We start from the raw sequence: 25,330 nt of genomic DNA, 5'->3' as shown, positions 1-25,330 counted from the left end.
TGGGTGAAGGATGTTATGCAAATGCCTTTCCCTGCCATTAAAGATGTAAGTGAGGGACTTGACCATCATGCACTCAGGCACAGGAGAGGAAGGCAGGCCCCTCCACTGAGATTTTCCCGACTGCTGTATGTTTAAATTCTCCACTCTGAATTTGCCTTAATAAGAAGCATGTTTTGCGCTCTCCTGTCTCCCAGATCCTTTTGAAGCTTCCTTCTTGCATTCCCCTTCTCACAGTCCATCTCTGTTTACTCACCAGGTTCTCTTGTTGTCAAAGAAAAGGACAAGGAAGAGCTTTTCTCCTGCCTCTGTCTGCCTCTGCTCCCCCAGCTTCAGCACGTCAAGGGGAGGGACGGGGATGGGGACACCATTGTGAAGGAGGCCCTCACGTGGCATCTTAGGATCAATTATCTGTGGACACAAATGAGGGACACAGATCACTAGCCTGAAAACTCCACCATGCCATGTCTCCTTCAAATTCACCCTACAAGCAGTCCTGCTTAGTACTGCCTGAACAACAAGGCTCACGGCAGGGGAACCTGAAGGAAACGGGAGAACAGATATAGTGAACACAAGTGCGTTCAGCTTTTTGATGGCAAAAGTGGGGATTTCCTTAAACGAAATGCATTTTTACTTACCAGTGGCTCTAAACCTGCCCAGGACCAATTGTTTGGAGTCAGAAGGTGCAACTACATGTGCTATTAATACATAGCAATAAACTCCAGCACATACTGTGCAAGAGTTTACTGCTCCTGGGCTCTGCGTTTGAAAGTGCACCCAAGACTGCAGTATGTTGAGCCAGGGCAGAGAAGCCCTGGCTGGCAGGGGACCCAAGGGTCAGCCTGCCAGCCCTGGGCTGCTCCCCCCTGCTCAACTTGCTGCAGAGGGGCTGGCTGGGGTGCGAGGGTGCTCCAGTGTAGGACTAGCCAGCAGGAAGCCCCCACAGTGACTCAGCCAGCCCCATCAGTGGCTACATGTGCATCACTACAGAGTAAAAAACTATGCCGTAGGATAGTACTTGTATTTACAAATGCCAACCTACAGCAGAGTTAATTAGTTTACTCCACCTTAATAGCGCTGCAGGTGAAGACGCTAAGATGTTTACGGCAGATCTAATTAGGCAACTCCGCAGTAAACATCTTGTGTAGATGCACCCAGAGGGATTTAAGTCTGGAGAGAACTAAGGAAAAAGACAATATTTATTATGATGGCTGTAATTCAGTATTTGTACTACAGTGCTGTCCACATGCTCTGATCCACATGATTAAGTACGAAGCCTAGAAGGGCTGCAGGGGATGAACAGTTTATCTGCAACCCTTTTTTTTTTGGTATGTCCAAGCTAGATATTTCAAGTACACTATAGCAAGTAAGCAAGATGCACCTCTCTGCTCCAGGGAGTAACTCCCTTTTCAGCGCCTTTCTAGAAGACGGTTTATCAAAGCTGCAAGCTAGGAGGCTGATCTCAAAAGGGAAAGGACTTGAATGTGCAGTTGTGAGAAGAGCCTGATATTACACATGGAATGTAATTTATATGTGTTTTGGTAATGAACACTTTGGTGCAAACTCATTGTATTATTGTGTAAGGAGGATTTTTCCCAAAAGTGAATACGTAAATGGTTTGAGGTTATCCAACCAGTGTAATCTGGTCTTGCACCAATTTTACCCAGTTGCAACTCATCTAACTTTTTCCTGGGAGTTATTTCTGATTTATATGGGTATTGGATCAAGGCCAGCAATTCAGAAGTACAGACAGGCAATGCCAGCACTGTGGCTCTATGGAAATGCCCAATGCAGTTATTTGGGGCAAATGTACAAACCCAGGTAACTACTCCTTCTGTATAAAGCAGGAATGCTAAATGTCCAGAGCTTATGTCATCAAAGTACATGGAGAGACTGAAACAACAGCAGACACAAAATCAACCCCAACTCTCTGCCCTTCCTGACCTTGGCACCAAGATGCAGTTTACTCATGACTGATCTGGCCCAGCTGCTGGCCAGCTGGGGTGAATGTGATAAGATGCTTTACCAGTGCAGCAGACTGCATTCAATTTCAAACCAAAAATAAGGTTCTGTGTATAGTGACGTAACAGTTTAGAGACCATGTTTAGGCACAGCTTAACTTTGGTTGTAGCAAAACAAGGCTCTGAGATGCCTTGGCTGACCAATATGGATATGGCAGCAGAACAACTGTACCTTAGACTCCTACCTAGGCTAGCGCCTGGTTTATGAACACTGTAGCATAGAGTCCAAGTTCACATATTGGAATTCTGCTGGCCGCAAGCAAATAAAAACCAGAGGTAAGCATCAATATGCTGTCAAAACTCTCCTGTACTCTGGTATCAGTGGGGCAACAGCAGTAACAGTGCAAGCAAACTAAATGTATTAATTGCATGTGTGTTTTCCCTTTGGTGCTAGATGCCTGGCCTTTGGGAAATTACTAGGGCTGTCAAACAATTAAAAAATTTGATTGTGATTAGCTGTGCAATGAAAAAAATGAGTTGCAATTAATCGCAATTTTAATTGCACAGCTAAAAACTCAGACTCACAGACTTACCTGCTGAACGGTGCTCTACACGCTGCCGGCCTGCGTTCCTGGCTGTGTGCAAGCTGCGGCTGCTTGTCTGTGTCTGTGAGCACCATCCCGGCTCTGCTGCAGCAGCCCAAAGCCTGCACCAGGCCTACCCTGAGGTCCTCTGTGCTGCCACAGCTGCCCCGTTGGGCAACCCGGAGGTGGTGGTGATGGCAGCAGAGTGGAGCCCAGACTCCAAAACCACACGCACAATTAACACATTAAAAAAATTAACGTGAACACTGATTAATGCGTTAATAGTGTGTGTTAACTGCGATTAATTGACAGCCCTAGAAATTACACACTCTGCTGCTAACAGCACAGATAGCAATCTTCATACCCTGAACATGTTAGGAGGAAAGGGTGTGCTTGGTATCCTATGCCTGGCACCAAGATTCATATTTATGTAATTTCCCCAATACTCAGAAACAATGAGAAAAGTGGAAATTCACTGTGCAAAGGAAAAGTGCACCCATGACAGGAGCTTGCAGAACTGTCCCTTCTCTCACTGGCTACGATGCACCAGGTCCAGTGCTGCTATAAGGACTGCTGCACAAAGCTAGTCCCATGCAACAGGTATACTTACCAAGGCAGGGTAGGACGGATAGCCTCGACACTTGGCCCACACAAGCTCCAAGGGTTCCAGGTCAGCCTGACTCTCAAAGGACATCAAGAGGTTTCTGCCTAAGGAGACACAAAGAGACATGACTTAAAACTGCTTGTGCAGTTCTCTGCTTCCTAAATCAGACAAGAAAGCCTACGCATTCACCACAGCAACAGCTAATGCAGATGAGATTGATTGTTGTAGTTAAAATGCATAAGCAGTGTTTTCAGCTTGCCTTTTTAAACTTTAAAGAAACCCGTTCAAGCCACTCTTCTCCTATTCAAGGATACATATTGCCATGAGGATGTATGCACATGTATTGTTTCATCGTCAGTAACACAGAGGACAAAAACCAATGCAAGTCACTCTTTTGGACCCCTGCTGCTTTCTCTGTCCCTGCTCTCAGGTCTATGCCAAGCTGCTTCCCACAGCACCGGATGAGGAGTTAGAGTCAGAGGGACTGGAGGAGGGTCTGGGAAGTAGTGCTCCCCCATAGCTTCCCCTTTCTTTGTCTGGTGCAACACAAGCTCTCCCTCCTGTTTCAATCCGTCTCGCTGGACAACCTGGCTTTACAAATAAGCCATTAAGTCCTGGAAGCTGGACACCAGCATGTGTCCACCTATGATTAAGATCAATTGTGCAAAGCTTATTATTATTATTTGCGAAGTAGCAGGTAGAAGCCATAAGCACGGGGCTCTTGGCGAAGGTACCATTGTAAACAAGTCATTGGCAATGGCTCCCCTTGTGCTAAGAGCTAGCTCAAAACCTAGGCACTACACAGACCTTCAAAGCAGGTCTTCAAAAACGTGACTTTAGCACTAGTGCTCTGTAGAGGGGTGGATTTCACCAGCTATAAGAAGGGTTGTGAGGAAACATGGTTCAGACAGTTTCATTTTGAAAAAGAAAAATTATTGGTGATAGTTTCACATGCAATAGAGGATACTGGGAAGCTTTTGCTTCTTGTTCTACATTCTGAAACCTGTTCTGAATCTTCTGGCACTTCTAAGATACTTGCAATTAAAGCATGTTCAGTGGTCCAGAGCCTACAGGTCTTGCTAGGGGTGCTACAAAGGGTGAAAAGTCTTAAGAGACAGGAGTTTCTCTCAGCGCGCACACTGGAGGCACAGGCTGTGGAAATGAGAATCCTACATTGATAAGATCATTAAAAAGGGTTCAATCATGTTATACCCCAGGGAAACTGAGGCAAAGAAAAGGGAAATGATTTGCTCAAGACTGTATGGCAAATGGGTAACAGTCAGGAGAAGGATTCTCCATTGCAATCCCACCTCTAACCATGACATATTGCCTCCTCCATTACAAAGCTGTTTTTTAATTACTGTGTACCTGGGAAAAACCCTCATAAGCCCAAAGGGAAATATTTTGTCACTGAGAAATGACAAAAGTGCGTTTGTGCTGCCCAGGTGCTGCAACAGGGTATCTGGCTTTCCTTAACCAGCCACATGGCCCAGAGCTTTGTTGCATGTCTTACCATGAGGTTTGTCCAGCTATTTTATCACCTAATCCATGAAATTTCCCAAGTATAACAAATTATGAACAACGCACATAAAAGACTGGTAGAAAATCATGCAGTCTGACATCCCCGTGGCAAAAGTCCAACTTTATTCATGTTAACGCATATAGTTTGTCTTGCATTTTAAATTAAGGTTATAGCCTCTTAATGGGAACTGGGATCACTGCTACACTGATCTAATAGCTGAACCCCAATGACACATACAGAAATATTGATCAGATTCAGTTTGCAGGTAAGTAGGGGTTACTCTATTGAAACCAACACCAAAGTCAGTAGAGCTATACAGGAATGAAGCTGAACCATTTTTCAGGCAGCACTTTTTTCTGTTGGAGTACAGATATGAAGGCCATTGCGCTGTCACATTTCATGGGCTGTTTGATCCCTGCAGGGAATGTCTGGTTCTTGTTGAAGGAATGATATTAGTGGCTATTTTTTATCAAAGTCAGGAGTGTTACAAAAGATCTGTTCGGGACATGAAGAAGTAATCTGATACCTTCTGGCCTTGGGAAAGAAAGCTTTTTCATTAAAGTGAATTTCTCAGAGGCAGAGTGAGAGCGTTTTGCTTGTGGAGAAAAGTCAATACACAGATTTTACTGGGAATCACAATGAATATGGAAAATGCCCATAAAAACTGAAATGGGGGTGAGATTCAGAATGCCTGAAGCATTGAGACACTATTAAACTGCAAGTGTATGCTGCAGCATACAAAATATCCTTACATTTTCTAATCCCCGTGGAAGTAGCCCCTCACTGCAAGCTTATCTCACAAGCTGAGTGCACAAGCTTATGAAAAGAATGGTTTTCACTGAGACAGGAGCCAGGGCAGAGAACAGGACTACAGCAGCATGGTGAAGCAAGACTGTAGTCCAGCCATAAAGATCAGCCCTCACTGAGCTAGATGTGGATTGCCTTGGAGAGTATTAGAAGCCCAGAGCTTAACTACACTGATGTATGGCGCCCAGAAAATGACCATCACAGACCTTGAAAGTAGTGAAGTCATTTTCAGGGACAATCCTTTTATAATTGTTTATTAATGGTATTGCAAGAACAGCAAGGAGCCCAAGTCATGGACAAGGTGCAGATGGTGTCACGCACCTAAGCACAGGATAAAATGACAGTGCTTTCCCCGAAGAACTTTACCGTTAGTCATCATTCTCACCTGAGCTGCTGTAATCAGAGTCTCCATTCACACCGTCCAAGAATGGAACCCGCGAAAGTGCAGGCTTCCCTCGACTACGTTTTGGAGGAGTCAAACCACTGTTAAAAGAAATGGAAAGGAGAGCATTATGGGGAAATGCATTTTTCCTACAAAAGTAGCCAAGTAACTGGAATGCCCAGCTCCACAGAAAATACTGGGAAATCATAAGACTGCTGCAGTCTTAAAGTAGAAGGAACACCACCTGCAGAACTGCTGCTGCAAAATTTATCAATACATCTGTTCTGATGTATGCTAGTTGGATGCCATCCCAATTTGGGCATGTTCAGCTCTGGACACCCACTGAAAATCTGGCTCTGAACCTGAGGGAGAAACTCACTGAAGAAATGCATGTTGAAGAACCTTAATGTCAAAAACCGGGAAGAGGTTGTTGCCTAGTTGTGTTCTGACCCTGGAGAATGAAAGAGCAGCTCATCTTATCTTCAGTAAGATTCTAGTATATAAAGAATGGGACCCTAACCTCATATTTTCCCTCTTTATTCTTTCTCTTTACTACTAGGAATATTTCCGAAAGCAGGCTCCCTACATCTTGAGCAATTACTGACTCCTGATTTCTCGTTCTTTGGCTGAAATTCTTAATTTGTGACATTATAATAGTTTCCTAGTAACCACTTATTTTAAGTGCAAGTGGATTTAATGCTGTTGAAAAAATGAAAAAAAAAACCCTCCCAGTAAACAGAAACGATCCCAAATAGAATAAATGTTTAAGTTTTCCATGAGATGTCAGCTCATTTTTCATTCCTTGTTTTATGAGTGTCACACAACTCTAATGTAATTTTGTATGTCTGAATTGCTTGCAATTATAATATGCACTTAGCACTTTTCAGCTCTGAAGTACCTTACAAATATTAACCAACTACTTTGCACACTCGTTTGTGAACTTAATGTCATTCATTTCCTTCATATCAGAGATGGAGAAACCATGGCAAAAGGACTTCAATGACTTGCCAACGGCAGAGACACAGTTACTGCAGAGATCCTGACTACTGGTCCTGTTCTTAGATCATTGAACTGTTAAACCTTCTTGTTCCTTTAAAGCTTTAAACAGATGTGTTCTTTGAGTCAGTCTTGACAGATCCAAATCAAATGGAATGGGAAAGGATTCTCTGCTACAAACTCCAGCTGGCACTAACACTGATCAACACTTGTTCATCCCGCTCAGATGATGATGTGGACCTTTTAGAGCCTGTTAACGCAAACCTTTCCAAGTATTTGTCAGTGTATTTAAAGGATTATTTCATGCTATGAACTAACTTTCTGCAAAAAATTACCTTTAAAAGAGTGAGAGGCAAGAATTTCTTAGGATTGATTTCTTTTATTGGACCCACTATGTAGCTGGAATAAAGTTAAACAAGCTTTCAAATGCAAGGCATTCTTCAAAGGATATTCAGAGAGTCATAGTTTGTAAAGGGCCAGAAGGAACTTTGGAAGATCATCGGGTCCAGCCCCCTGCACCAAGCAGGAAAGACAATTGGGGTCAGGTGACCCCAGCAAGGTGCCCGTTCAGTCTCCTCTTGAAGATTTCCAGAGTAGGCGTTTGCACCACCTCTGGAGGCAGCTTATTCCACAGTCTGGACACCCTAGTTGTTATTTCTGAATCATCATGGCTGCAACATCACTCTTACATGACTATAAACAAACCTATTTTTAAATAAAAAGGGCATCTAATAAATCCTAGCTTCTATATTTTTGTGTCATATGAATATGCATTTTGAAGATTTTTCATTAAATCCAATGTACCAATCCTCAGATTTTGCTCTACTGTTAAATTATATTATGTTACTTTCAGTCCAGAACAATTTCTTCTTTTGCCAAATTTGAAGCCTCTGTAAATAGGTTTATAAGGTGGGCACAAATCAAATCTTGGCGACAATAGCAAAACTGCATACATCTTTTGACAGTTAATATTTTGGGACACTGTATAGCAGAGATGGTTTCTAAACATCCCCCTGTGGCTTAGTCCCAGTGCAGAATAATTTAAGGGGAAAAAACCCCAGTCCCAATCATGCAAAGCAGTGTCCATGGGGAGTCTAATTATGCAGGATCGAGCTCTTACAAGACTAAATAAGCATTTACTTAGGGGAAAGAGTATAGAATTATGTAGTGGTTCCCTTCCTGCAGCCCTCTGAACCTTCAGCGGTCTGTATGACCTGAAGATTGAACAGGAAATCTGGAGATTGCTGGCTTGGTACAGTGTTTCTCAGCTGCCAGGTCACAACTCCCACGGGCTTATCAAAGGTGATGAGGTGGGTCATGAGATGTGGAAGTTACTGAAAAGTTTATTAAAATCAAAGAGAATCTTGCTTCTCCATCCCATGTCAGGCATTCTCTGCCCACCTCTCACAACACATACAAATAAATTATGGAGGCCAAGTATTCTTGAACCTCTCATGTGTATTTTAACAACCCTCACAGCAGCAGGACGTTGGCCACTGCTGTCCCCCTGCTTAACCGGGGGGGGGGGTGGTGCCAAGTTAGGGTGCTGTCCCTTGTGGTTGTGAGACAGCGTAGCCTGTGTTGTTTTAGTTAATAGGTTAGTAAGGATTTGCATGGGATGGTTTGGATAGGGATGACCCTGCCTCAGGCAGAGGGTTGGACTAGCTGACTTCCAGAGGTCGCTTCCAGCTCTACTCTTCTATGAGTCTATGAAGCTACTGTCACATACGTTACTTGTGCTTTTACAGTAAGAGGAAGGCCGCAGTGCCAGTAAGTGGTGGACACTTGTCATCACCTGCTGGGGGTTGGGCAAACTGCACAGGACCAATAATTCCTAAGCTTTGAGTTTCTGGTAACACAGAGGTGCATATAAGCATGTTTGTGTGCACTGAGTGACTTCAGTATCATATACATCAGTTCATCTGAAACATCAAGCACTTTCTCGGGACTTATGAACTGTTTTGGAACCCCTGCCTTGAAAGTTAATAATGGAGATCAAAAGTCATCCTGGCTTTCAGCCCCAGTATTGATACAAAAGGTAAAAAAAAACCCTTCAGGTGGATTTTAAACAATGAAGCTGTCTTAGTAGGAATGGCCAAGTAAACCAGTGGGTATCATTACTGTGGGGGAGGTTGAGTAAATGAGGACTTACCTGCAGGCTTCAAATGTCAGCCTGCTGCCAAGGCCAGAGCTGCATTCTGAGTCAGACCCGCTTTCCACATGTTTCCCAAAGCCATTGGTCACTCCTGCCGAGAACACACAAGAGAGATGAGCCAAACTGCCCGGACCATCCCTCCAAGGTCATGGGGTCCTTAAAGAGGGAGGCACAGAGATCCCACAACCTGCTCAGGAATAGTTACCCTAAGGCTCAAGGCTCTGCATTTCAGATGGGTGGTAGCATACTGCCAGGCTATTATTCCTCTCCCTGCTTTTAAAAAAAAAAGGCTTTACAAGATAATGTGATTCCATGCCCATTTCTGCACCCCTGGCTGTAGCTGCCAGCTGTAAAACAGCATTTTTCCCTAAGCTGTACCAAATGCAGTTGTGACTCTCCAGAAGGCCTGGAGGTCCTCTAACAAACTCGCTAGTCGTGGCTGCTGTTCTATCAGTTTCTGATTGTTAATGAGGGAATGATCCTTGTCCCCTCCCCTTCCTTCCTTCTATAAATCGCCTATTGACTCTGTAACTTTCAAGGCCTCTTGTACAGACAATCAAAAACCTCGTTTGGGAAAATAAAGTCCTTTATTTACTGTACACTGCCCAAGCTGCTGAATGACATGTGGATCCTGGATATACTCACTAACTAACCCCTAATCTGAAAATGAGGGCAAGCCTCTTGTTTTAATGGCTTTGTACAGCTGCAGTGCCCCGTAAGGGGAGCCGCATATGGCAGCCCAGTCTGGGGTAAAACTAGCTGAGCACTCAGAGAAAGGCTAGGCAAGTGAATCCTCTTCTCTTATCTTTTGGTGCCATTCGAAAAGAAACAGAGGCAAGAGACAAGTTTTAGCTTCAGTCTCATGTAGGCTATGCCGATGAATAGACCCCAATGCATTTTCAATATTAGAGCTCACCCACCAGTATCAAAATACATTAAAAGGTTATGATGTGTTACTGCCCTACTTTAAGGAGGGTGAAATGAGACACAAAGAAACAAAGTAATTTGCTCAAAGTCACTTAGCAAGTTACTGATGAAGCCCCAGAGTCCTGGACCCCCATTGAGTGCGCTATCCAGTGGAACACTTACAATTTAACATTAGGTTGCCTTGCGTAACTCACTGGGTTACAAACCACATTAGGGAAAACCTTCTATCTTCACCTTCCAGAAGTGATGTTTTCTCTGGGTTTATCCTGTGACTCATGTGTAGGCATTTGCACACTTAACAGTGCTCAAGTTGCACAGCACCCTGTGGTACCCTTAAAAGGGTCCGACAGCACCCCAGGCTGCTGTGTCACCTTGACTGAGAAATCATTGGAGCAGACATGCAACATACAGGCCCACACTGGTATGACTTACTAGAATCCAGCGTACAGTTCCTCTGGGGAAGATGAGGGTAAAACTATACTGCAACAGATACTGGGCATCTCTACAGATTCATTAATATGCTTTAATTGCTGTGCATTTAGTTTAGTACTTGCTTAATGAAGTACTAACTAAATGTGCAGTAACTAGAGTAGCACCTGCACAGTTATTTTGTGACATTTACTGCACATCAGCCTAACAGCACTGCACAATAGGCTATTAGTACAGTTTTTAACTGCCACGCTACTGCGCAGTGTTATTGGGTTAATGCGCAGTAACCACCTCGTGTAGATGCACCCGCTGTGTGTCTGCTTCTGTTCTGGTGTATAGGTAAGCAGACTTCCACTGCCATCTACTGGCAAGTACCCACAGCAGCAGCTACCCCAGGAAACCTGGCCCTCTTGTCCTCTCTGGAGCCCAGTGTGACTTACACAGGTGTTCCACACCGATATGTTATATTATTGTTAATGTGGCAAAGCCTTGCGCTGCCAAGGTTGATAATGTACAAAGTTACAGAAATTACCAGCCCTGCAAAACACAGCCTGCATCGCAGAGATACTTAAACATACTGTTGTCTCCAACAGATGTATATGTGCATATGTACAACATCTGAGGGATCATCTCTCAGCTTACACAAGACATGCTGAGGAGACAAAAATTCCTGAGCACAGGCAGGGTCAGTGGAGGCAGGTCCAGTAAGAGCTTTCAATTTGTCTCCTATTAAATGCATTCCAGGGACACCAGAAACAAAATTCAGAACTGATGTAAGCAGGTGTGACTCCACTGGCATCACATGGACTGAATTTGGCTCCAGGTGTCTATTGCCACGCACGTTTCCAACCAGGATGTCTGAATTTTAACAAGGATAAGGGTTCTGCTTCGGTGATGATCACCCAGCATAGGTGAGTCACTGCCAATGTCACAATCATCTCTGAACCAGTCAACATGGACTGCACATGGAGCTTGCTTCTAGGAAACACCTGGTTCTGGCAACACAGGTTGTGCCAACCTGTTCCTACAATAATGCAAATCCTGCATACTAGTCACTCCCCTGACATCAGGATAAATCAGCCATGTTTGAAGTTGGGGAAGGAACCAAATCACAAAAGCAAAACTTCAGCCCCTAGACCCTGAAGGAAAACATCATTCCCTATTCCAGCCGTCAACTTCCCAATACCCCATTTCATTTTTACCTCTTTTTCTTACTTCATCCTCTTACTCATAGTTTTATCCACCTAGAACAGATTCAAGCAATCCTTCCTCTGTTAAATTCTTGCAGATGGTTCATGTATCCCTTAGCTCTAAGTTTTGTTTAGGCCAGCTATTCTTAGGTATCTCTTTTAACCTTTCTTTTGAGTCAATCCCAGCACTCTGACTACTTTTCTGTAACCCTCTCTAATTTATTAACATCATCCTGGCAGTAAGATATCTTTAAATTAATGCAGTATGCCAGGTGTGGGCTGAGTTAAGCTTTACTGAGAGGGGTTATTATTACCTCCCTGGTCTGTGATATCTCTGACTACAGCTCAAAGGCACTCTGACTTTGTTTGCTGCCTTATCTCCTCCTATTTGTTTTTGCTTTGAATCATTTTCATTTGTATGTTTGCCCTTCACCTTGCATCTTTCTAATTTTGATCTCATTTATTTATTCCTGCCTGTATTTCTAACTTCAAAGGGCCCTCTGCATTTTTTCCTTCTCACCGATTTTCGTCCTACCTCTCAATTTGCGGCCATTAGTAAATTTAATAAATATGGTGTTTACCATAAGTCATGTCTCCTCGAACACCAGCTATTATGTTGCCTAGAGTAACATACATGCCCAGTCTGAGCCTGAATGGGTCAGCACTGTGATAACAGGGGCAGTGCAGTGCAGGTAGGCGCTGGGGATTTCCTTCTCCAGATTGTCAGTAAAACCCTTCTGACAGGCATGCCATGAAGAAAATAAATGAATCGCCTGCTGATATCACTGCAAGACTCATCTAGAGATGGAAGAAAAGATTCAGCCTTTGCTGAGTAAAGAGGAAGTTCCTGCTCCGGTAAGCCAAGCTCTCACATGCCATACCTGCCCTTGGCACGCGACTGGCGCGTAACACTCAACCATGCAAACAGATTCTTAACTAAAGATAATTTCCCCTAATTACCTAACACGGGTGTCATTCAATACCCACAAATCACCAACCTGTTTGGCAGCCCCTTTGCAAGTGACTGAATCAAACAGCTCACACGTCCATGGTTTGAAGTCCATCTTTAACAAAAGCAGCCCTGCCAGCTGGCAAAAAATGCTTACCAGGCCCCACTGCCCTAACCAGTTCCTGCTGGTCAGAGGCGCCAGAGGAAGAAAAGCCCAGAGGAGTCACCTGTGTCTCCTGACTGCCTGGGGGATTTCTCAACATCGCTCTCACTGCAGCTCCTGCTCCGTGGCCGTTTCCTGGCTTGCCGCTCACCCTCTGTGCCAGAAGAGGAAATCTGTCCAGTCTGGCTGTGGTCCTCTCCGTTCTCCAGCGGGCAGTCCAGGCCTTTCTGCAGCTTCACCCCATTCTTAGCTTTTTTAAAAAGGACAGATGTCCGCCTGCCCACACCACTGAATGGAGGGTTGGCAGGAGTGTCCGTGGCCTGGAGGGCCAGGCCATTCAGGCCATTGTCACTGAGCAAGCGCTGGAAGGCTTGGCTCTCCCTCTGCAGCGTCTTCTTGTCAAAGAGCTCGCCGTCCGATTTCATGCGCTTCTGCAGCCGGCTCAAGGACTTGCTTTCACTAATGGGCTTGAGCATTGGTGGGTCCTGCAGAGAGTCCAGCTCAGACAGGGAGGGTGCGGGTCCTGTGGGCTCCAGAGTGGGGGGGTGGGGGGGCTTGGTGTCATCTGCTAAAGAACAACAGAATCTGCTTGGACATTTTAGAAAGAGTAATTCCCCAAAATACTAACATCCACCCTACCGCTTCTCTATGGTGAGGGGAAAGCCATAGGCTCCAGTGGTATCAGGCATCTGTACTCCCCTAGGGGGGTACCCAGATAAAGATGTAATGACACCCCCCAACCTGAAGAGATAGCCCCTCTTCTCCCACACTAGATCCAGCCTCCTGGCCAGTCACTTGCACCATATCACTAAGGTCACTCTCTGGACATTTTATCACCAACATGAAAAAGAATAACCTCAGGGCAAACCAGGGGCTCTCCTATCCCTCCATTCCTTCCCCAACTCCTAGGATGCTTGTCTCCTTTCTGGCACTGGCTGCTACTGCTGCAATGCTTTGCCAACAGTAAGGGAAAAAGGTAGTTACTTCCCTTGCTTCTCTACCACGTCAGATGCCGTTGCTGGCAGAGGGAGGACAACTAGCCCACCACCTCCCTGCAACCAAAAATGATCAAAGCAGATCTCTGCAGGTGGAATACTGCTGCTCCAGATGCTATAGCCCAGCCAGGAGCAAAGTGAACCAGGGAAGGAAGAGTCAGACTGGGCCACTGCCTAACCTATTCTTGCCCTACGGGATATGATTACCAAATATGAGATGAGAAAGCTCAGATGCCTGCACCAAAACCTGATATTCTCCCTCTAAGCCCAGGCACTGACAACCCATCAAGAGCCTTCCTCCTGTTATCTGCTGGTCTGAATGGACTCTCTACACCAGTGGTTTTCGACATGTAGTCTGCAGACCTTTGTGGGGGGTCCACAGACTATGTCTAAAGGGCCCACAAAAAATTATTATGATCACTCAAAAGTATATGTATACCCACACTTTCAATTCCAAGGAGTCTGCAACTCCCTTCAAAATTTCCAAAGGGGCCTGCACCTCCATTCAAAATTGTTTAGGGGTCCGCAAATAAAAAAGGTTGAAAACCTCTACTCTAAAAAGTATTGGGGGCCAGCTAGTTCAAGCCCACCTTGCAGAGAGTTGGCAGCAAATTGCCTGCCAAATATGTCTGTAACAAGCCACTCCAGCTCCATGTCACTGCTGTGCTTGTGACCCTTCTGAACAGGAGGGCCCAGATCACAAAGATCCTACCTTGCTCTGCTCCACACACTATGAATTCTTGGTCTGTGGTATATAGTGTCTATATGGCACTGTACAGGCATAGAGGGCACTCTGCATCATCACCTGCTAGTACATACTCAACAAACGCTGACACACTCATATCCCAGCTATGAGAGGGCTCACACTCTGTAACCAGGGCTGCCACATGCCTTACTAATAACACACCCTTATTTCTTAATTTCTAAATGGACTCCTACTGCAGGTTACTGATAATAGTCCTGGAGGGTGAAGCCTCCCATTTCAGTGCAAAGGCAAAATACCATATCTACTCCTATACCACACACCTTTCCCCCAAAAAATTAGCCCACCAAAACCGTGTCTTAAGCAGGGAAGCTGGTTTCTGTGCCAGAACAGAAGCATGGAGACAGTATAAAGTCTGCCAAGTGTTCTGCTTCTCTTCCTTCTCTCCAGGGCCAACACTCAACAGGGGCAGAATCCAGTTTTAACCCGCTTACAGCCACTGCCAAGCTGGCAATAGCTTTTGGCTGAGCAGGCTAAGGGCGAGTGAACTGCCGAGTGAGCCACTCCATGCAGTCAACTTTCAGCCATGACTCTGGAAAAACCTTTCTTCTTTCTGCCTCCTAAAACCAAGGTGTGTCTCAGTACAAATAAGGAGGGGGTGCCAGCTTCCCATCACCTTCCTCCACCACACCTCATGCCTGCCTTTGGGAGAACCCCTACAGGGGAGGTTCCTTCTCTATGATGTTTCAGACCCTGGACTCTCCACTTAATCTACTGACAATCTCAGTTAGCACCACTTCTAAAGGTGCTCATATGACATGCACAACTAAAGGCACTGGAATGGGATCCCACACTCACTGCCCTCTATGCTATGGATTAGGCTTTGCTTTTGGCTTCCAACCTGGCCACATTTCCCATTGGAGCCGAGGTTGGAGGCATGTAAACCCATGCCTGATTCTAATTTCCCAGAAACTGAAACATCGGTCGGTAAAGCAGCACAACACAACAGGAAGGTTTGAAGTCCTACGTGCCCTTCACAACCTGCTCCCTGTTGTTTTAAACACTGCTTGTTAGATATGACATCTCTTCTGCTACAGTAGAGGTCTGGCTGTTCAGCGTTCTAGTGCAAAGAGGAATAACTCTATTGCACATTCAGTCTGCTGCAATCGCCTGCACACACCCCTGCCTGTCCAACCTGCAGGGCTCTCTTTCCCTTTCCCTTGGTGACTTGCTGAAAACTCTCACCTTTCTCCCCATCATCATCCTGTTCTCCCCTCAGTACTCTGTCCAGCCCTTCCTCCCGTGGTGCGGACTCTCCATTCGGCATGGTCTTGTTCTGTTGCTGGGCCACCTTCTGCCGGATGGAGTTGATCTCACGTCTCAGGAGCCGAATGCGTCGGGTTCTGGCTCCGCTGGACCTCATGGTGCTCACCATGTCCAGCTTCTCCAGCAGCTCCTTCAGCTGTGCCTCCAGGGAAAGGTGAGCCCGATTCTCAGGGACAAGGATGTTATCCACTGCAGCAAGAAGAGAGGTGAACCGAGATTATTGACCCCTTATGTCATGAAGAAGCAAGCCTTTGGAGAAGGAAATTCTGCAGTACTGAAGCTCGGTCACCCCAGGTCACACCCACATGCGAGTCTGCAACATGCAAACCCTGAAGGATTTCAGGATTCTCAGCCTTAGATGCCAAGAGGGCTGCAGCCACTGGGAAGCACATCACAGATAGAGAGCACATCTAAGCTGTGGCCTGGTGCCGTCAAGGCTACCACTGAACAGCATGCCTCCCCTCTCCTGTTCCCACTCCCACACACCCTGCCTGAAAAGGCAGCAATACCGGTGCTTCGGGGCATTCCCCACCACTGCCCTCCAGGCCTCTCTCTCCAGTGTGCTTGAGAGTGGTCACTTGAGATGCCCCTGGAGCAGCTTCCCTGTCATTTTTCCAGGCATGATAGACAGACAAGGGTGGGCAGGGCAGGGGTGCACATCAGCAGCAGCAGCCACATAAGCATCAAGGATGTAGCACAGATATAACCAGAGAGATCCAAAGAAAGGAGATGCAGTGGCCTAGAATAAGTTTGGCCATGTCATTCAGTACTGTTGCAAACAAACACTCACAGACACAGATGCAGGTGGTTTGGGGAACAGAAGCAGTCGCATACTCCCTAAATAAAGGTCCAACTGACAGTATTTTTGGATTTTGATAAGATTTTGGCAGGAGTCAAGACACCAGCAACATTGACACCATCTCCCCCATAAAGAATTTCTTCCTTTCCCCTCCTCTCACCTTAAAAACAAGCTAATCCTTTGATTTATGCTCATTATGTCCTGTGCAGTTCTAGGACAGGGTTAAAAATCTGCAGTTCATTTATCCTGGATTGTCTGCAGCAGTTGTGACCCAAGAAAATCACAGAAACTAAGAGACAGAAGACACCATCCCACTGCACTCCCAGACTACAATGAACTGCCAAGGGATGCAAGGGATTTTTCTTGAAGACATATGAAATGTATCGCCTCAAACCAGGGAGTAAAAGGAGACTGGGGGAGGAAATCTGGGTACACGACAATCTGATCCTGCATGAAGTCAATTTTTCAAGGCCCTTTAAAACTACCCAGGTTCCAGTACTACTGCAGTATACAGAGTCCACAGCAACTAGCAAGCCCTTGGTCTGATGAGACTCAAAAGAGGTGGAGTCAATGCCTGGCTCTGCCATGAACTTTCTGTGTGACCTTGGACTTAATCTTTCTGGGTCCCAGCTTCCCACCCAGAAAAGGGGGATTAAAAATACCTCTTGGGCTCATAGTAGTGTTGCATAAGGGAAATTCTTCAATGTCAGATACAAAGAGCCAATGCTCTCTCAGGAGAGTTTGGGGCTATGTTTTCAGAAGGTTTCAACACCAATGTCAGGACCAGATTTTCCAGCGTGCCCAGTAGCCAGGAGCTCCCATTGTGACACTTTCCAAAGATCCTAGCCTCTTTTAAATGCCTTGAGATGTTCAAAGGCTGAGAGCTATGTCAGACAGGTGAGGCCAAATCTTACACCTTTTGAATGGTGGATTCAGGACAATGGCTGAGTGACAGCTGGGCCTAGACACAGAGTTAGGACATGACATTTCCTGGACTGCTAACTAAGACAAAAACACACAGGCAAGGGTGACTCACCATCCTCCCAGGAAAAGCGGTAAAAGTCTTCTGTTTTGGGTGACTCAGGCAGGTGAATCCCCACTTCAGTGTCAAAGCCAATGTTTTCAGCCTGCCGTCGCGCATGGCGCAATATCGCTCCTCCAAGGTCTCTGAGCCGGACAGCTGCTCGGTGGAAAATGGTGTCTTTAGCATTATACCTCATGCAGTTGGTAACTATAAGGTTAAAGTCTTCCTCAAACTCATCCAAGGTTCGGTACAGGTGGGACTCCAGCTTCCGCCTCATGGTGGAAAAATCCATTGGTTTGGAAATGAATTCCAGGTAATCTGGAACCTAAACATATAAAACCTGTACAATTACAAAAACCATTTACTAGCCAACTAGAGCGCATCCATCACAAGCACTCTTCATGTCCTTCCCACCCGCAGAGGGACAGCACCATCAATCCATTTCTGTTCCACCCAGTTAAACCAGACCTGCCCTAACTGCAGAATGGTATTATTTGACTGAGGCACTCTAGTAGGCTTTCAGTGAACAGTTCCCTGTCTTGGCCAGCTAGGATAGTGCCACTTTGAGAAATTCCTTACTGAATTCCAGTGTTGGACAAAGAAGGAATGAGTTTCTACACAGAAGTGCCCTAGTTTTGTCATCCACACCATGAGGGCTTCTCCCTTCCTCCCAGCAATACCCCACCAAAACCTCAGCTCCACCCCCACCAAACTGCACTTCTTGGAAAGAAGATACTTGCCTCATTCAGGTTAACGGGCTCTGCAAAGATCTGAGCAGGATCCTTCTCCTGTAGCAGGTCCAAGGTTGTACGCAGTAGTACATTGAAAGGAGTCAGCTGTAACTCCATAGCAGCTTGCTGAACTTTGACCTGAGGATGGGAGAAAGGAATAATGCACAGACATCCAAGATGGGGACAGCTCAGGCATTACCCAGTCCCCTCTCTAGTGCTACTTTTGAACTTGAGTCATTGCCCCTTGCATTTACTATTCACTGAACATAATGGATGGAGAGCACATAATACAGCAGGGAAGTTTCTGCCCCACTGGCAACAAGGGCCAGGACTAGAACCCAGAGCCTGCTCCCTTTCAGTGCAGCAGCCTTCTCACTGAGCCACATACCCTCACAACTTGACGCCATGTTATCTTCTTCTCTTGGCTGTCCAGGGAGACCGCTTCAAAGGAAGCATTGGAAGAGGCCTAGATAATGCCTCGCTTGTGAGACATCACCTAGAGCACCGCATTTGGGAAGACTGAGACACACAGGTTCAAACCCTGCCACACCAGGCTGTAGGGTAGTGTAATAGATTGATGGTCAACCCAATATCCACTTACTTGTTCCTGTTTGATTTTCTAGGACCTGGGCCCCCAGTTTCCTGGGCAGTGCCCTAACCACTCAGTTATAGGAACTAAAGCAGAGGGAGGACCCTTCCTCCTCCAGTATCTAATGTCCATTAGTTACTGCTTTTCGTCCAGCTTCATTTTTGTGACTTGTATGCATTTACACACCCACAATGGGTGCCTATACATAGCAGGATACGTTCACAGCCAGTGTGTAGTCAACTGCACATGATCAGTCTAAGTGCACACATTTATGCATCCGTAGTTTAAGGATAACAGAATCACAACCTGTGCATAAGTGCCAAAAACACCACTCACAGCTGAAAAGCTGCTATTTAAATACACAGAGGGAAACAGAATCATGCCCTATGGCCTCCATGATAACAGCAATGAATTTAAACAAAGGTCAAAGAGGTGGAACAGGTGGCATGCTATATACCTACAAGTTGGGTTGGGAAACAGCTTCAGCTAGATGTGTTTCTCTGAGATAAATTTTCCTTTCTAAACTGCACTGGGGTTTCAGCTAGTTTGGCTAGACATACTGTGCCACGGATACATCAAGATAGTGAAAGCAAAAAGAAACAAAATCTAGGGATGATTTCTGACTGCATTAGAAGCAGGATCAGGCCAAAACTTTAAGTCAGGTACACTGCAAGCAGCAGATGAACACTGATGGCACCATCAGACAGGCTCAATCTAAAAATATATGAAGTCCTGTCAGCTGTCTCTAGAAATGATCCCCAACTGGACAGCCTAGTAAGCATAGTAAATAACATTGATGCCAGAATGGAACGTGTGAGAGAACTATGATCATACAACTCAGTGCAAGCTGGAAAAAATACGACGACCAAAGGGAAACCTTTCTAGTTATTAAGTGATCTAAGTTTACCTCTTCTCAAAAATCACCCAAAGAAGGCAAGACACAGGAAGCTAGGGCTTACCAACTGAAGAGGAGATGGGTGGTTTAGGATCATTCTTAGAGTGATGGTTATCAAAATACAGTAATAAATATTAACAGAGATCCTGTTTCGATTGTGTAAGCACCTGGTCCATGCCCAAAACTGAATTAGAAGTGGGGTTAAAGTCAGGATTAAAATGCACAGGTAGTTACGTAAAGAAGCTGGCAGCATTTGCAGCACACTGCTGGGCTCCAGTCCATGCCACTAGTCAGCTGTCGCTCGCAGTGCAAACCACTGAGGGTCTGTTCTACAGAGGTTCTGAACACCAGCACCTCCTCTCTTTGACATCAGTAGGAGTCATGGATGCTCAGAGCCTCAGAAAAATCACACCTTGTGAAAAAGAGAGATTCAGTAAAGGTGCAGTGGTTCTGTTCCTCTGCCAGGACAGAGCAGCTGCAGGTAGCAAGGGACACCAGACTCTATGGTAGCATAATGAAGTGATTCTCAGCCCTAGAGCCACCTACCTGTTCCCGTTTGAGTTTCTCCCTCTTACGGATCAGCTCAATAAGCAACCGTGCCCTCTCCAAGTCATGCCGCAGTTTCTGCCAGTACTTCAGTTCCTCCTTCACTGCACTGGTCTTCTCATCCTGCTCCTTCTGCACAAGGAAACACGGGAATGAGAGGACTTACACATAAAGGCTTCTTGTGTTTTCTATGCTTTCCAAGTGTTTATGCTGCATTGCTCCCACACCTTGCTCATGTTTACTTCCACATTTATCTTCACTATAGAATTGTCTGTGCTGAAACACTGTAACTACCTACCTCACCATGTTAAAAAAAGTTTGATTTTGTCCATATGGGCAGATCTAAGCCGCACTATAACCTCATTCCAGAAGTATGCTCTAGCCCATGTTCACTCTCACTAACTCCTTCCATATCAAAGTTAATTAGAGCTGAGATGGGGGACTCACTGTGTTAAATGCTGTACTTAGAAAGGGAAGATCCATGCCCCAAAGAGTTGTCTAAACAGACTAGATAAGACAGCATGAGAAAAAGGAACTATTATCTCCTCTTTTACAAATAAGAAACCAAGCCATCAAGAGCAAGTGCCTTTCCCAAAATCAGAGCCAGAGATGGGAGAAATATCTGAAGTCTTACTCCAGTGCCTTGATCTATAGGTATCTTTCCTCCTCTGAATCCCTGTATAGGTTTTCAAACGGATAGACTCACGTATAAATGATTGCCTGTAACTATCAATAAAGGACAAACCCAAATTCTTTCATGAAAGAAATAGTGGTGATTTATAATTATAGTGTCTTTAACCCAGAAGCATTCATTTACACATACTACCTGCTGTAAGCTGCTAAATTAATATATCAAACAAATGTTGTACTCTCCACACTCTACATTAATTAGCATGAGATAATTTTGTACTAATCACCCAGAGGAGGCTGCTGCTGCATGCAAATTGAAGTCTGTGATTTCAACTCAATATGGGAAAAAATACATGTGCACAATATGCACAATGCACACCAATAGGTTAGTTGCAAGGATTAGTAATTCTACTGCATAGGGAAATAATTTCAGTTCACTACCTCACCAGCTATCTCTGTTCCAGAATGCAAACACTGCTGAATGCCACATCAGTCCAGAAGAGAAAGCAAAAGAGGACAACTGGAGACTGTGTATATGGTGCCATGTAAACGTGAATGGGAAGAACTGAATGTGAGGCTGAGGGAGGAATTACCCAAACCAACTTTTGGCCAGGACTCTAGAGCTAACACCCATTTTCTTGAGAATGACATGTTGAATGACCACTGTTAGTCAGGACCTTGGTTTTATAAATCATTTAAGGGATTATCCCACCCCACCCCACTTCTTTTGGCATAGTGGATGTTGCATTCGAGTACAAACCTGACCTGACCCCTTGTGCACACTATCAAAAGGCAAGAAAGGTTTAGAAAGAGAAAGCACTCATTCTTCACTGTGACACTTATTTTAAAGGATGGTTTGCTTGCCCTTTCCAAATCCCAAATTCAATAACTACAACTCATTACCTAGCTGCCCCCTACAAGAGTTCAAACTTGGATCACCTCTTCCCAGTCCATCCACCCTGCTTCCCTTTCCATTAACCTCAAGCTTACTCCCTCCCCACACACATTTCTCTTTTCTCCCACACTACTGCAGCACAGGGCACAGTGCTGAACAGCAAGCAGTACCTGCTCTGCGTTTCTTTGGGACTGTAAGTGAGAGTGCAGGCGCCGTATGAGAGGCACACCATTCCTCGACTGGCGTTTCAGCAGCCAGTAGTTGTGCAGCCGCTGCATAAACTGGTTCTTCCTCTGGAGTGAGAGCCCGCTGCAGATTTTATTCAACCTAAGGGCAAGAAAAAAGGGTCAGTGAGCAGACTATCCCATACAACAAAGCAATCATCAGATTCTGTGGACCATGGTGACACGTTAGCTCTCCTGTTGTGGCTCAACTGCATAATTTTTGCAAACTTGTGTCAAGGCACAGTAAGATCCATGCACATAGCTTGTGCCAGTCCATGCCAATCTGGGGTCTGTCAGCTGTGAGGTTATCCCTCTCTACCTTTTGCTATTTTAACATCAGCTCTGCTGGAGGTTCTCACCAAAGCAGGTATCCCACCTCCAGTTCTTCTCAACAACAGCAATTAACTTCAAACTCATTTCAATGTCAGTAACTTTACTGGAGTCATTCAAGTTTAGCATTCTGAAGGTTGGAAATCTAGGAAAGAAACACAACTGGAGTCCAAGGAAAGCATGTGTTAACCCCTTCACAACACTGGGTGTGCCTAAGTGGTATCTTGGCAGCAGTTTTGGAAAGAAGATCTATTAAAATATCAGGTATATCCAGCTGCGTGTTCCAAGATGTCCAACGAAAATAAAGCAACATTTAAATCTTCATGCGCCTGATCTGCCTGAAATATATTAAGCCAAATTCAAAGTTGTTCAGGACAATGGCAGAATTTTTTGAGCTATGAGATCAGGAATCAAAATACAGTAGTTCTTTATCATACAAAAGCTTCCATTCACCCGATGACTTGTAACCTTGCCCACAACTATTTTCAAACATGGTCACCATACAACATGAACATCCCCTGTAATGATACTGTCTACCTGATACAGATCACCTGAGAACAGATACTAGTTTACTACACAGTTGGGGAATTGTTCTGAGGGTGTGCAGATTAAAGATTAGAGGGAAGACAGATGCTGGACTCAGTGCTCAACATACAAGCCCTATCCCAGTGACACTCAGATTATAGCTCCTGAGCCACAAGACACTCTTCAACTTAAAATCTCTGGCTGCTTGCCAGAAAAGTGATCAATTTTTCTTCTCTTAGTGCATGCACATAAATTTAGTAAACACTGCAGAGGCCAACTGGTCCCCTGTCAGACTGTGCAAATGGCAACTACACTACTGCACTTGGTTTCTTTTTTCTGCGATAGAGTGTGATAGTCAAACTTCACCTGACAGCCTGCATCTTGTTGTGGCTGTTTGGTTAACACTGACCGCTCCTGTGGATTCAGCCCCTGTCAGGACTTGAGTCTCACTGCCCAACTCAGTCCCCCATGACCAAAGAGCTTCTTCCCCAACACTCACCGGTAAGAAGGGATTTGTGTGACCATCACCAGTGGCACAGATGAGCGTCCATCTGTCAGGTCACCACCTTCCTTTTTGATCTTCTGTTTCAACTTCACTTTGTTCTTCTTCAGAGATCCCTTGGGGGTCCCAGTGCTGCCCTCCTCCTCTCTTTCCTCCTTCATAATGTCCTCCTCCCCCTCACTGGTAGCAGCTGGAGACCCTTTTTTCAGTGTCCCAGGTGGGGAATGAGCCTCACAATAAGCAGTCTTACGCACCGTGAAAGTCGTGCCGTTGACACTGGTCTCTCTCATGGGCTCAATCTTCATGAAGAGACCAGCACGCTGGGCACAGGTGACATGGAAGGCAGTGTAGCAGTTCACCTTGTGGCACTGGATGGCAGCTCCCATGCCTTTTTGCTTGCAGATGTAGCAAGTGAGTTTCCAGCGAGCGGGTGGGATGTTGTTGATCCCCTCAATGGGCTCCAGGAACACAGTGTTAGCAAAGCAGACCTCTGGGATCCAGATGGCACAAACAACATGGGCCCAGTGGCCATCGCTGGTCTGCTTGAAGGCGCCACCTTTGTTTGGACAAAGAACACAATCAACCGGGCGGGAAGGGGACTGAAGGCAACAGCGGCAAAGCCACTGGCCCTCGGGGATGTAGGGCACGCCGTAACACTCCTGGTGCACGGCCAAGTTACAGATGTCACAGAACAGGATGACATTACTGTTGTGACACTCATCGTCCATGCAGACGCAGCAGAAGGCATCCTCGTCAATAAGGGACTGTTGAGCCCCGTTGTTGCGGCTCTCTAAATAGGACTCCTTCTCCAGTCGATCCACTAGCAGCTCAAAAGTGTCAGCAGAAACCGACCCATAGCCATCTTCCGTCCTCTTCTGGTTGACCATTTCCAGCCAAGCCAGATCCTCCTCATCCATGTCATACTCCACGTCTGCATCGAGGTCCTCAGGAGGTTTCTCAATGTACCGGTAATATGCTGCAGGCAGGGGAGGAGCATCCGGCTGGCTGAAGGAGTCCATTACCCGGAAGCTGGGCTGGGGTAAGTGTAAGGATGTCCCTGGCGCATGTTTGGAACATGACTCCTTCTTTTTGCCTTTAGATGGTGTTTTCTTGGACTTTGATGGGAACAGGGGCTGCTCACTGTTTTCTTTGTTGCTGTTGCACTCTGTGATATCCTGAGCTGTCAGCTCATCCTCTGTGATGATCTTCAGAGGATCATAGATGCTGATACGATGAAGACGTCCATCAATGTCAACCTCTACAATCCGCTGGGCCTGGGCATATGTCAGAGTCTCTCGGGTGGGTGAGCATTTCAAGCTGTAGGGCGAGGGAGAGCGTCTCCCCTCGAGGTTCTGCCGGGACCTCCTCCGAGGTTTCCTCATAGCTGCAACCCAGAAAACCTGTAATACAACCCAGGCAGAATGCAATTTAAGACAGGAGGACAGACAATCATGAGCAGCAGATTCAAAATCTTATTCTGAACTATGGAATGCAACATTTTCACTAAAGACACAATTGCAGACTTCCTAAAGTATTGGAAGTCCTTCCACTTTCTTTAAGTCGAAGAGGTACACACACATCAATAGGTATTTTTTTATTATTATTATTATTTCCAGTAGCTCACGCAATGTGCTGGGTGTCTTCCAAACTTAAGAGGAAGCACTGTTCCTACCTGGGAAATCACAATGCTGTTTTTATTCACTACATGTTTCAATATTTCCAGAGTCTAGTAGAAAAAACAGTTAAGCATTCTACACAAGAGTATTACATACCTATACCTGAAAGTAAAATCCCACTGCTGATCAAATGCACCATGGGATTTGCAGATATATGGCTATCGAGGGGAAGCAGTCTTTTGTCAATGGTGGCAATGCCTATTTTACACAACTAAGGTTGCAACTGCCATTCCAACGTAGCCTTTATACAACTCTTTTCAAGAAGTCCACCACA

General features: G+C 45.5%; 1 protein-coding gene across 3 annotated transcripts in view; it reads right to left on the bottom strand.

Annotated features, from left to right (window-relative positions):
* BRPF3 (bromodomain and PHD finger containing 3) overlaps nucleotides 1-24,813 on the bottom strand; it is a 30,263-nt gene extending 5,450 nt beyond the window's left edge. The window contains exons 1-11 of one of the 3 annotated variants that reach the window (XM_019546218.1): nucleotides 23,378-24,812; nucleotides 21,970-22,126; nucleotides 20,275-20,406; nucleotides 18,254-18,382; nucleotides 17,526-17,838; nucleotides 15,610-15,879; nucleotides 12,731-13,234; nucleotides 9,006-9,102; nucleotides 5,861-5,958; nucleotides 3,153-3,250; nucleotides 254-408 (exon numbers count right to left, since the gene is read on the bottom strand). In XM_019546218.1, the coding sequence (XP_019401763.1) occupies nucleotides 254-408; nucleotides 3,153-3,250; nucleotides 5,861-5,958; nucleotides 9,006-9,102; nucleotides 12,731-13,234; nucleotides 15,610-15,879; nucleotides 17,526-17,838; nucleotides 18,254-18,382; nucleotides 20,275-20,406; nucleotides 21,970-22,126; nucleotides 23,378-24,762 (3,338 nt within the window). In that variant the 5' untranslated portion in view covers nucleotides 24,763-24,812. Of the gene's footprint in view, nucleotides 1-253; nucleotides 409-2,520; nucleotides 2,879-3,089; nucleotides 3,251-5,860; nucleotides 5,959-9,005; nucleotides 9,103-12,730; nucleotides 13,235-15,609; nucleotides 15,880-17,525; nucleotides 17,839-18,253; nucleotides 18,383-20,274; nucleotides 20,407-21,969; nucleotides 22,127-23,377 lie in introns of those variants that run through there. The other 2 variants (XM_019546219.1, XM_019546220.1) reach the window with 2 other exon arrangements.
* Nucleotides 24,814-25,330: the final 517 nt, after the last annotated feature.

The sequence above is a fragment of the Crocodylus porosus genome, unplaced genomic scaffold, assembly GCF_001723895.1.
Source record: "Crocodylus porosus isolate Cpor-Errol unplaced genomic scaffold, CroPor_comp1, whole genome shotgun sequence".
Classification (NCBI taxonomy): Eukaryota; Metazoa; Chordata; order Crocodylia; family Crocodylidae; genus Crocodylus; species Crocodylus porosus.
This window is presented reverse-complemented; position numbering and strand designations above follow the sequence as displayed.